Source organism: Hakea prostrata, chromosome 7 (assembly GCF_041222555.1).
Source record: "Hakea prostrata isolate BN-2017 chromosome 7, UWA_Hpros_2, whole genome shotgun sequence".
Taxonomy (NCBI): domain Eukaryota; kingdom Viridiplantae; phylum Streptophyta; class Magnoliopsida; order Proteales; family Proteaceae; genus Hakea; species Hakea prostrata.
Genome location: NC_142606.1, coordinates 70697313 through 70710462, shown reverse-complemented (window position 1 = coordinate 70710462; position 13150 = coordinate 70697313). Strand labels below are relative to the sequence as shown.

Here is a 13150-nt window from a genome sequence, read left to right as displayed (position 1 = left end):
TGAAAGAATTTCAAGGGGTTGTAATTATAAATCATAATTTGTAACTTGTAAATTGTAATTGAGATTTGACTACTTCTCAATATTTGTTCTTGCATCTTAATGAAAGTCTTAATGTTCTTCTGTATTTCCATGTTTACATTTGTGAAAATACATGATCTAGTTTCATCCGCATGCAGCCTGGTATGTGCAAATCTAGAATACCATTTTGTGGTAGGTTTTAGTCAAAAATAACATTGCTATTGTGTTTATTGGCCCAAAATTAGGCTGTACACAAAAAAGAAGACACAGAAACCACCTAAAACCTACCGAAACATGGTACAATGGTGTACCATGTTTAGCCAAAATCTCAATGCCTCTGTGTCTTGAGCTGGTCTGGACAAGACGGGATTTTAAACTTTGCTTGACCACCTACTTTGGCAAGAACTTCAATGATGAGAGAGTCTCATTCTTTAATGTTCTACTTGTTTGGAAATCCAAGTTGTTACACTTGTATGTTAGAATTAGCCCCAAAAATTTCCTTCTATTGCTATGACAAATATATTTACTGTTTCTTCAAATATCTCACATGCATATGTTGGTGTATGCAGGGAATGTACATCAGTACAACTCATTGAACTCTCAACCTGACGTTTTGAAGTCGTTATATTCTGCACTTGAACCATCAAGCTCTTTGGAAGAATTAAGGTATGGTTTTTGTTCCCCTTATATCAAATTTAGTCTCTTTTTTCCAATAAAAGTACAATAATTGCCGAAACTAATCACTGATGAGGGCTTATCATTTTAGCTATTGTTTGGGTAGACTTCATTGATCACTTTCTACAGTGTCCTATCGTACCTTTTTTTCGTGTTCTCTCCACTCTTGTTTTTTGGCAAATAAACAGCGTGTTTTGAACTCAATTTGAAAAGGTTTTGAAGTTAAAGACATTATGAATTGAGGATGGATGTTTGACTGGATAAGTGAAAATTACCATTTATTTCCTGTAAATCCATTTACTTGGCTTTGGTGATAAGTTAACCAAAAACAAGAAGTTACTATTACCTTCTGTCTTGTTCAAACAGGTATCATGATGGTGGCCGACTCTCTGATCAGCAAATGGCTTTGTTGCAGTATCAGCGGGAAAATCTTCATTACTTGAGTGAGGAGGTATCTATTTTGATCAAAAACAAAATTTTATTTTGCTGTACCATACCTACATCATTTATTCTGGTACCCACTTATAATTAAATTGGCCAAGAGGAGAGTTGTGTTGTGGGTTATGTATACATACCAATTTGATTAACATCTAGCACTGCTGGAAAAGTTTCCGAGATAGTTGTTCTAATTGATTGCAAACCATGTCTCTTCAGATTCTTCGGTTACAAGAATGCTTGAGCAAATATGAGCGCTCTGATGATGGAAGCACGCCCCAGGTAATCTTCCTGATAACAGAAAGTGGCCCTTTATGTATTGAACCCTTCAAAATTTGTAGGCCAGGTTATTAAATGAGCTCAAGTAGACATGTTACACTGGGGTGCTGTCAAAGTGTCAATTGAACCCAAGATATGAAAAAAAGAGTCATGAAACCCTAGTCGGGTTCATTATTGGCATATTGAAGCAGATAGTTCACAATTTTCATTGTATAGATAACACAATTTTCATTGTATAGATACTGGAAAAGGACAGTGTTTGGCATGCCTTCTGTTGACTTAACAAGTGTGCAATGGCTAAGTGTGAAAGAAATGATGGCAGTCCTAAAATATATAGAACAATCCAGGTCCTGAAAATTATGTAAACCAAATAGAGAATGCATAAGGAATTAATTTGAAAGGAAGAAAATAATTCTGGAAATTATGAGAAGAGATAAAATAGAACTAGGAATGACGAGTCCGGGGCCTGTGAATAATATGGGAAACAAGATTAGAATGGACTCAGCATATACTTCTCACACGATAAAAGCTGCACCACTAGTAGAGATACTCATCTGCAAAGAAAAATCTAAACGAGACAACTGGTCAAGCTGGAGTTTTAGTGAAGGTTCAGACCTATGGATTAACCAAATTAAACAGCCATGATGATGTCCAGGAAATCAAATTATACTTGATTAACTCCACTGGGCAAAAGTTGCAGGCCCTGTCCAGGTTTCAGAGTTGGATCTCTCCGCCGGAAGAGTGTTAGGAGTTGGAATTCAATGAATTATCTAGACTCTAGAGATATGCATCTTGATGGTTGGACCCAAATCTCACCTGGAACCATAATGATCCAAGGGACTTCTAACAATCCTTCCTTCAACCCAGTTTGCAGTGAAGAGCAGTAATAAAGAAAGAAGCAGTGAAGAATCAAAGAACATGAGGAGAAAATGCTAGGAAGGAGCCAATCTGAGAAGAGAAAAGAGGAAGGAGGAATTATTCTGCAATAACTACTCACAGCAGCACAGAGAAATGAAAATATTTTATTGAAAATCCAATCTCAAATCTGAATAGTTTGATGATTACACTAGAAGATATAAAGACTCAAAACTAACCCCTAATATGCGTAAACTCTGAAAGTGACTGTTGAATATACTTTAGACTCTAACATGGACTTGGAAATTGAAAAACAAGTCTAAATGCAACTAAGACTCTTAGCTCCTATTTGCTATTAATTATAATAGGATAAAGACATTTATTTTTTTATTTTTTATTTTTAAATAAGAGGTACTTTTATCTCCCAATTATCCTTGTGCTGTGTCACAGTAACCATAATGTGTGATGGATGGGCCGGTCCGACAAGAAAGTCTATCGTCAATTTTATGGTATATTGTGATGGCAAGATGATTTTATTGCAATATCAATTTAAAGAAGTCAAGGATCACATGCATATCTACAGGCTCTTGAAGGATGAGGTGGAAGAGATGGGGGTGAATAATGTTGTGCAGATTGTCACAGATAATGGTAGCAATTTCAAGAAGGCTGGTGAGTTGATGATGAGTAACAACAGATACAGCCTGCTTTGGACTCCATGTGTTGTCCACTGCATTGTTCTTTTGTTGAAGGATATTAGGAGGATCAAGATAGTGCAGGATGTAGTTGAGAAGGCAAGGCAGGTCACAAACTTTATTTACAACCATAGTTACACCCAAAACATGTTGACGGAGAAATGCGGAGGAGACCTAGCGTGACTCGGCATCACTAGATTTGCTACAAACTACATTGCTTTGAGAAGTACTAAGAACAAGAATTCTGAACTAAGATTGATGTTTGCATATGAAGATTGGTTTCAGTGGAGAGGGTCTAACACTCAGGGTGGTTGGTAGGCACAGGCTACCATTTGATTAGATGACTTTTGGAGACAGTTGGGGCATGTAGTAAAGTTGATGGACCCAATTCTAAGAGTCCTACATATGGTTGACTCTTCTATGAAGGGGCCCACTATGCCTCATTTGCATGCTGGCATTGAAGTGATGAGGCTGTTTGTACCATAAATCCAAGAGGCAGCAGGACATTCCTAAAGATCATTGATGAGCGATGGACTGCCCATCTTATGCACTCTCTATATAAAGTTGGTAAGTATTGATCATAACCTATATCTAATTATGAAATTTTAAATGCAACTTACTATCTTAACCTCAAGTACCAATATGGTAAAAGACTAGGGTTATGTACAATTTTGATACAAGAGATGAAGTGGTTGTGAAGTTGGAATCAGATCCCATGCTGCAATCCATTAATAACACTGAGGTGAGATGTAGGACTTGTGAGCCATGGTAAAAACACAGAGAAAGACAGATTGAGAGGATGAAGATGAAAGAAAAGAAAGTGCAGAAAATAGGGGAGAGAAGAAGAAGACGATTGGAATTGAAAGGAGCCCTCAATTGATGTGAGGAAATCCACAACATTACTTCTATATTTTTGATAAGGTTCTAAACATACAATCGATCTCAAAAAGGAAAGAAGAATCCAAAAATGTGGACTCAAATATCACCACATCCTTATATATATATATATATATATATATATATATATATATATATATATATATATATAAATGAGTAGAGTTAAAGGACCCTATCTGATAAAGTCAAGGGAAATAGGCTATGACAGTCAAGGACTGGGTAAAGGCCTCAGCAGAGCCGTGAAGGGCAGTAAGTGTAAGCCCCGTTGTGCCGGCAAGGTTGCAGAGGTGCCAGATGAGTCTTGTTAATTCAAGCCTCTCTTGACCTAAAGAGACAAAGACCATTGATTTGGTTGGGTTATTCCTCGAAAATTTTAAATTCACACATGATGCTGCATATCATTTTAGTATTGCATCCAACCATGTAGATCTCAAAAAGAGTTGAAATCTGGTTGAGAGTAAACAGAAATGCATTCCTTGGCCCAAAAGGAAATGCAGAAAGCATCCCTGCTTTGCAGTGCAACTTCCAGAGCGGGCTTGGCCATAAGTCTCGGTTGGCTCAATGTGAGTATGCGGGAGCCCTGTAGGCCTTGTGTTTTGCATCTGTTTATTTCAGATATACTGGTTAAAATACTCTGAGAGCATTAGGCATATTTTGCATCTCTTCAGATTCTTAAAAATCTAGATTACATAAATCATAAGATTGAAGATTATAGAAAAATAATCTTAAACCTTGATTTATCAAAGATTCCTTCTAAGAATGAAATAAGAGAATTAATCCACCAACTAAGATTAAGAGAACCTAAAGATATAGAAAGGCAAACTTTAGCAAATCTAGAAAAACTAGAAGCTGAAGCCCAAAAAATGAGCCTCCAAAGGCAGCAAGAATCTGAAGAGTTCAGGAAGAGAATGTCTCTGATAGATACAAAAATAGATAACCTTGAAAAGCTAACCAAAAGATTATTTGGAATATGAGTCTTTCTTCCAGCATAGACTATATGAGAGTTAAAGAAAGATTGAAAGAATTTTATTGGGGAGACCTACCTGAAGAAAATGTAGGTATAACCAAATTCAAAGGAGTAGGGGTTCTAGATACAGTTATCATAGTTCAAAATAACATTGAACTAGAAATGCTAAAGATCATCATAGAAAAACTTGATAGGATAGAATCCAAGATTAGTCAACCAGGTACTGTTTCAAGTGCTGAAATTGAAAACTTAAATGCATCCTTGGACAGATTAAGAGTTATTGAAAATGGTAAAAAACCTAAAGGTGGCTTTATTAAGTATTCTCAAGATAAAACTTTCAGATTTGGTCCATATTTCTCAAAATGAGTATTAGACCATTCACTGGAAGGTCCAATTCTGTAACCAGATCAGGTGGATATGAATCAAGTGGATCAAACGATTCTGAGTCTACCATAGGAAGAATCTTCAGGAGATTTAGGCCTTCTAGTAGTCAAAATCTTGTACTAGAAGAAATAATAGATATAGATCAAAATATTGAAAGCTTTAGAAATAACAGATTAAGTTTATTAAAACCAGAAGAGTTGTATGCACGTAATGGTTTTCTCAAGGATACTGACTTAGTAAGAGCTTATCAAGAACATCCTATGAACGTCACAGGAAGACATATAGGAGTGATCCAGGTCTTGTCAGATGAAACCTTGGGAAAGTTGAGATTGCACAAAAAGATGAATCTGTTACACCTTGGTGTTATCGTAATAGGCATTAAGGGACTAACAAGAAAAAATTTGGGCACAAAAGTTTTAGTAGCCCTGACAGATGATGGGTGGCAAAATCCCACAGAATCTATCATAGCAGTTACTGAAGTAGATATGAATAACAATATAGGATTGTTCTATATTGCCCCAGATTTTATGAAAGATATAAAAGATGCCCGTCAAATAAGACTAAAAATTATGACCAAAGGCTATGAAAGTTATGTTGGACATAACCTTTTGGTTTGTGTAGGATTTATGGGAAAAACCTTTAATAATTCTACAATTAAGTTTAATGTCCAGATAGACGATGTTATCCAAGGAATAGCATCAAAACATATAGCTTTACAAAAACCAGCCATAATTGATCCAATAAAATTGGCAGGATTAGAATGGGATGTTACACAACTCATCCACCAGAAGGATAACAAGGTAATCACTCCAACGGAGAATACCTTATACCAAGATTCACAAGGAAATACTTTACATAGGTTCCATAATTACTTGGAAACCCAACAAAGGGTATCCACAGATATAAGAGATGAAGATAGTAACATCATCAGATCAGAATTTGAGTAAAGATTAGATGAACAGAAAAACAACGAAACTATGTGAGATAAGAGAAAGAGCTATAAAAAGAGGAGATGAAAGGATGAGATTAATGGCTGAAGAAGTCCTCAAAGGAAGGGGAATTATATTTGAACAAGAAAGATATAATGAAGCTGCAAAATTAGATGATGAATCTTTTGAAAAGGATGAAATACGATCCGTTTCTGAATCGGTTCCTGAGTCTACAAACTCTAGTATCAAAATCAGAATGAATAGGCAAGAAGTGGACATGAACCAGATTCCATCAGATTTGGAAGACATCGGAGAAGAATTAGATAAGGATAACCATATAGGGATGAACCTACAGGGTGCTCCATATGATCCTAATAGACCTTATGGACCAAATAATTCAGATATGAGATTTGGAGATAGACCCAGGCTAAAGATAAAAAAATTGGATTATGATCTCGAAAAAATAGGATCAGGAGATATAATTAGGCCCCGAGGAAGAGAAATGCTTGTAGAACCTCCAATTAGATTAGGATTAGATTCCATCACAGGAACAGGAAGGTTACTAAACCTAGGACATCATGATCCTCAAAGATGGGACAGTGTCATAGATGTTTGGAAGCAGAATTTCATTAACGAATTCTTTAAAGAAACTCGTAAAGAAGTAAAGAAACACTTTCCACCATGGTATGCAATTCTAATCTAATTGGAGGTTCTATAGCTTTAAAGAAACACTTTCCACCATGTAGAAGAACAAAATGGAGATCTCACAAGCAATTGCTCTGATACCATAAGATTTATATGTATTCCAGAAGGTTTAAAGTTTGCTGGATCGAACTATGCAAACCTATACTAAGATGCAAAATATGCCTAATGCTCTTAGAGTATTTTAACCAGTATATCTGAAATAAATAGATGTAAAACACAAGGCCTACAGGGCTCCCGCATACTCACATCGAGCCAACCGAGACTTATGGCCAAGCCCGCTTTGGAAATTGCACTGCAAAGTAGCGATGCTTTTTACATTTCCTTTTGGGCCAAGGAATGCATTTCTGTTTACTCTCAACCAGATTTCAACTCTTTTTGAGATCTACATGGTTGGATGCAATACTAAAATGATATGCAGCATCATGTGTGAATTTAAAATTTTCGAGGAGTAACCCAACCAAATCAATGGTCTTTGTCTCTTTAGGTCAAGAGAGGCTTGAATTAACAGACTCATCTGGCACCTCTGCAACCTTGCCGGCACAACGGGGCTTACACTTACTGCCCTTCACGGCTCTGCTGAGGCCTTTACCCAGTCCTTGACTGTCATAGCCTATTCCCTTGACTTTATCAGATAGGGTCCTTTAACTCTACTCATTCTTTAAGATTTAAACAGACTTTCAGACCGTTAGGCACCTCACCGACTATTCCATGGGGTTATAAACAGTTCATCGGAACTTCGAATAATTCTTAGAATTATTTAACATCAGCTTTCGTAACAGTCTTTCACCAATACTAGACAGCACTCTGGAGTTGGGTCTCTTTCAACCTGTACTCAACTGCGCATACATCTAGTTTCGGTTATTACTGAAACTACTCATCTGGGATTATTAATGGAATATGCATATGCTCCTACATGTATGCAGTGGTGGCCGTCACCAAGAACAGAGGCACGACTGTAGGCATGTTCCACGGTTATCCACCTCGAATATGCATGCAGATGACATGAAATACATAATTACTTCACTACTACAAGCCCATATCTTAAAAGAATAAAGAAAAGAGACTTACAGAAGAAGACTCAGTCTTCCTACGCTTGGACCTTCTCAAGATTAGTGCAATATTGAAGAAACTTTTATTACAAACATAAGGTTATTTCTTTACAGAGCTTCTTCTCTTACAAACTTCTTCTCTCTTACTTGCTTACTTCTTTTCTTACTTCCTACTATGTTTCTTACATAAAACCATCGTTCCTTATATAGGGAACGGAATCCAAACCTTATACAAAACAACTTAATAAAAGATAAAAGCAAAAGGAAATCTTATTCTGGACGAATGATTCGTCCAGACAGATATGTTATCCTTTTTCTACATTGTGTGACGTCAGCAGCATCTTTGCGTTAGCATTGCGTCAACAGCATCTTTTAGACAATAATTGTCCCAACTTCGAATCCATCTGAGGCGAGCTCAATGACTTCCCTTATGGTATGGTTAAACCTGTTAGGTTCATCTTCTATTACATCCATAATACGGGCACGAGCTATTCTTTTTGTCCTTGTAGACATTCTATCTTCATGGCGTTTCTCATATTTTTTGAGGAAACAATTGACCTTCTTGTGTTTCTTGAACTTTCGTCCAATTATCTGACCATATTTATTTACCTATCTTGGTAGGAACAAATCTCCAAATTCCGGGGAAATAAAAATTCTTCGGGATCTTCTAGTGTATATATCTCTTCTGGAGGATCTCCTACGAGTCATCTGATTTGGATGAACTTGGTCCACCATCTTCCGTTGCCACGAGTTCTTTAAGCTTCACCATCATCTCATCAACTGCTCTGACATACTGTTGGATGGGTGATTCAAGAACTTCAACAATTTGTTTGTCTGAAGAGGATTTATCTTTAGAGGCTTCATTTGTCTTTTTCTCATGTTTGTTGACGAATGAAGTAAAGATCTCAAATTCATTCATGCCTAAGAGATCTTTGGCACGAAGTAAATGGGCTGTTAAATCTTCTTTTTCACTCTCAAGCTTGCGATTTGCAAGCCTTAAGCTATTAACTTCTTCAACAAGGCGTAATGCAGACACCCTATTTATCTCACATTTTTCAGTAAGATCTTGGATTTCCATCTTTGTGACAGAACACTCATCACATGCCATAAGTGCTCCTTTGAAATCTTTCTGATCGACTTTCTCGATCTTTAGATCTTTGTAGAAATTGATACCAAGAGTTTTCCTGGCATCTTTCAGAGCTTCAGAAAGATCAACATAGCCTTTGTACAAAGGCTTGTCGAAATTTTTGATACAAGTAGTGACATCTAACCATTGTGTATAAATTCCAGGAAGTTTTCCTTTAAACACAACGTAGTATCTGTAACTTGATTTTGACTTGGAGTAAGCCATATTCATCTGGTAGTTTAAGCAATTCATGACTGAACTGAAATAGTCATGTTTGCTTTTATCTGTTGGATCATGGATACTCTGGTGATGAGAAATCCATAGATTATCTAAGATTGTTTTATCTTGTTCTTCAACTTCAAGCAAAGCCTTGAACTGAAATCTTTCATCGATGGTATAGAGGTATCTTTGACCATACATAATCTTTTTAGGTACGTGCTTCTTTTTCAAGTTAGCACTTCCCTTATGTGGGACTTTATCTTTGCTGCTTTGGGAATTAACCACTGAAGCAATAATCTCTTCAATAGAAGTATCTTTCGACTGGGATTTAGCCGTATCTTTGAGATCTTTGGGCTGAGAATCAGCCATATCTAATTCCTGCAAATCATTTTCCAAATAAGGATCTAGATAATCCATCTGCAAGGAAATTATCCTTACCATTAATATGTTCAAAAGTAATATCAAAACCTTTGTTAATAATGGTATCTCTAAAAATCAACCATCTTATTTGGGAAATCTTTTTTTCATTTAAATTTTTATAGAACTTGACTATAGCTTGGCAGTCAGTTATGACAAGAATCTTTTTGTTTTGAAGAAAAAGTTCAAAGGCTTCTAATCCTTTGATAACAGATTCAACTTCAAAATCTATTGCAACTAAAATTTTGTTCTGGTGTAAACCAGAAGCATATCTGCAGATTTCTTCACTGGATTTAGGGGATTACTCATTTGGTCTGATTTTGAGTATAGCTCCCCATCCTTCTTGTGAACCATCTGTTTCAACAATGTGATAGTAATTATCTTTCGGATATCTCATGGGTTTAATAGTGGAGATCAATTGTTTATTCTTTGAACTAACTTAATATCTTGCTGATTAAATCTTTTTTCAGCCTTCGGGGAAGTCTTGGCATAGAGAGGGCCTAAGATTTTTCCCAAATCTTTTATAAAATTTCTAGCCTGATTGACTAGACCAACAAAAGATTTAATCTGGGTTGTTCCTTCGAGAATATCTGGGAATTCCAAGATTTTTCTCGAAATATGATCTTGTAAGGATATCAGATCTTTTCCTAAGACAAGTCCTAAAAAATTATTCTGTTCTTTAGCTATTTCTAATTTCCTTTTAGAGACAACTAATCCATGTTTAGCAAATAATTCAAAGGCTGTGAGCAGATGCTCAACATGTTTCTCATTTTTACTAAAGACTAGAATGTCATCTATATAGACTGCAATAAATTCTCTATAATTTAGAAATATCTGATCCATTCTGCGTTGGAATACAGAAGAAGCATTCTTTAGTCCAAAGGGCATTACATTCCATTCGTAATGTCCTCTGCTTGTTGTGAAAGCAGTCCATGGAATCGAATCTTTGTGGACTTTGATCTGGTGGAATCCAGATTTAAGATCGAACTTGCTAATATCTTTGCTCTATCTATTAGTGAGACAAGGAAATCTCTCCTGGGGATGTTGTATGCATCATCCTCAGTATTGTCATTCAATCTTTTGTAGTTTATCACCATTCTACTTTTTCCTCTCTTCTTTTCTGACTCTTTAATTACTATAAAAGCAACTGATCTGTGAGGGCTGTTAGAATCTTGTACTAATCCAAGTTCTTTAAGTTCCTTAAGGTGCATATCAAATTCTTCATCATCTTTAGAATTGTACTTAGGGTTTCCTGTAACAATTCTCATATATTGGTTCTTAATTTTTAGCTCAATTATTGGCTTATCTATATGCCAGTATTCTAATGGGTTTTTATCTTGTATAATCTTTGATGTTTCTAATATTTCTAAAACTTTCTGTATCGTGAGCTCATGGAAATTAGATTCAAATCTTCTAAAATCTATGTAATCTTGGTCTATCTCATAACAAGAATCAAACTCATATTCTTCTTCAAGTAATTCTTGTTCTATTCTAAATTCGAAAATTTCATCTTCCTCTATGTCTGAAGCAATTTTACAAGAACCAGGGATTTTGCATTTACAGTTGGGATGTAAATGTAAAGGGACAGGTTTTACCTTATCCACCACGGTTCGCTCGTAAGTCTGAGGGTCTGAATAAGGCAAAGTAGGAATCATAATACTCTGCCTATTGATCTGAACATAGTGCTTGTTAATTTGGAGAGCACCATGGAAACTTAAGATAAAGTTAAGTCCTATCAAGAGGTTGTCCCATGGAGTGGGTCTTGGACAGACTTGGCCCATCTGAAACCATTGGCTTTGTCCGCAAATGGTTTTGAAACTAATCAACGGGTTTTTCAACATTTTATCTGTGGTATGGGGTATGCCATCTATTCCTCTACTAATAATAGGAGGAATATCTACAAGAAATTGAGGTTCATCGAACCATTTGGGGTTCAGGGTACTTACTGTACACCCTGTATCTATTATTCCGGTTAAGGAAACTATCTTAGTTCCAACTCTAACTTGGCATTCTACTTCTATTGATTTTAGATTTTCTTTTGTTTGACAAAGAGGGATCTGTATTTCACTAGGAATCTGTGCTGAAGTGCTTGGTTGATTAGTAGAACCAAAACCTCCTCTTCGTATAACCTCAAGTCCGATACCATAATTAGGTATAATTATTGCCCTGGCAATCTTTTCACCTTCAGTGACAGCTATTTCCTTATCACTATGGTTCATCATACAAATCTTTATAGGGTCTGTATAATTCGCATCTAAAACTCCTCCAAGAATTTGAACTCCTTGCGAGGCATAGGAAGATCTATCCTTAATTATCATGCCAAATTTATTACTTATGGTGTAAGTAACAAATGTGTCAATGATAGTTATCTTATGTGGCTCAAGAATACAATCATATGGGATGCATATGTCATATCCTAAACTATACTTTGTAGATTTTCTGGGGTGTAATGCGACCTCAGAAAACCATCGTATATCTGGATCTGGATCGTTATCAATTTTGGCATTGATAATTGCTAATTCATCCTATATCAATTCTAATTTTGTAGAATCTCTTTTTTCTTGTAATTCTGGAATAGTAATTCTATTTTCCCTTTCTTCAATAAGAATTACAGAATTATCTATACAAAATTTGCATCTTTCGTCAAGGCAGTTTCTGCATTGGTATCTTAAATCTAATCCAGGGTATTTTTTACAACCTGAACAAGCTACGTGATATCTACCACCTTTATGTTTCCAAAGATGCTTATCCTTTTCACATTGTATCTTGTTCATTTGAATATGTAAATCTGTGGGATTAACTAGTTGGTTAATCAAATCTGGATATGGTTCAATATCTTCTTTCATGGGTATCAGGTATTTCTACTGATACAACACTATAAACGGATTCTTGGTCTGACATCTCTTAATCTACAGCAATTAAGCATTCATTGGTATTTTGTACTACCATTGCTCTCTTGCTATCTGTATTAACTAACTTAGGACATTCTTTGACCAAATGTCTAGTATCTCCGTAATTGTAACATGCTAGTCTGGTTTTATAATTTCTATTGGGATTATATCTTCTTGCATGTCTTAGGGGATCTAGAAAAGGTTTTCTTCTGTTAGATCTTCTCAAATACCAATTTCTTTTATCTTGGTAATATCTCCTTTTAGGTTTTTCATAATAACCTATTTGTGGTCTCCTAGGAGCTTGGATGTATCTGGGTTTTCTTCTAGGTTTGCTATCTTGATTTCTTTCACCAAATGCTTGAGTGGTGAAGATGTCTTTACAGAATCCAAAGTCTGTACTTTGAAACTGTCTTTGTATCTGTATGAAAGTACATTCCTCCACGAGCTTTGTAATAATATGTGTAATTCTGATACATACATTATCTTTAGCTGGCTCATTATCTACTGGAGTCCAACTATCTTTAATTTTTGTTCCAAGGGGTCCTGGTAGTTTTTTGAATAACTTATCCATTATCTCTTTAGTAAAAATATTACCACTTATACTCGTGTAGT

General features: G+C 35.8%; 1 protein-coding gene across 2 annotated transcripts in view; it reads left to right on the top strand.

Moving 5' to 3' along the window:
* The window catches only part of LOC149011932 (protein FIP1-like), a 40763-nt gene that overhangs the window by 23275 nt on the left and 4338 nt on the right, over window positions 1–13150 (top strand). For both annotated transcript variants that reach the window (XM_089163975.1, XM_089163976.1), the window contains exons 8-10: window positions 588–684; window positions 1060–1144; window positions 1348–1410. In XM_089163975.1, the coding sequence (XP_089020101.1) occupies window positions 588–684; window positions 1060–1144; window positions 1348–1410 (245 nt within the window). The remainder of the gene's footprint in view (window positions 1–587; window positions 685–1059; window positions 1145–1347; window positions 1411–13150) is intronic.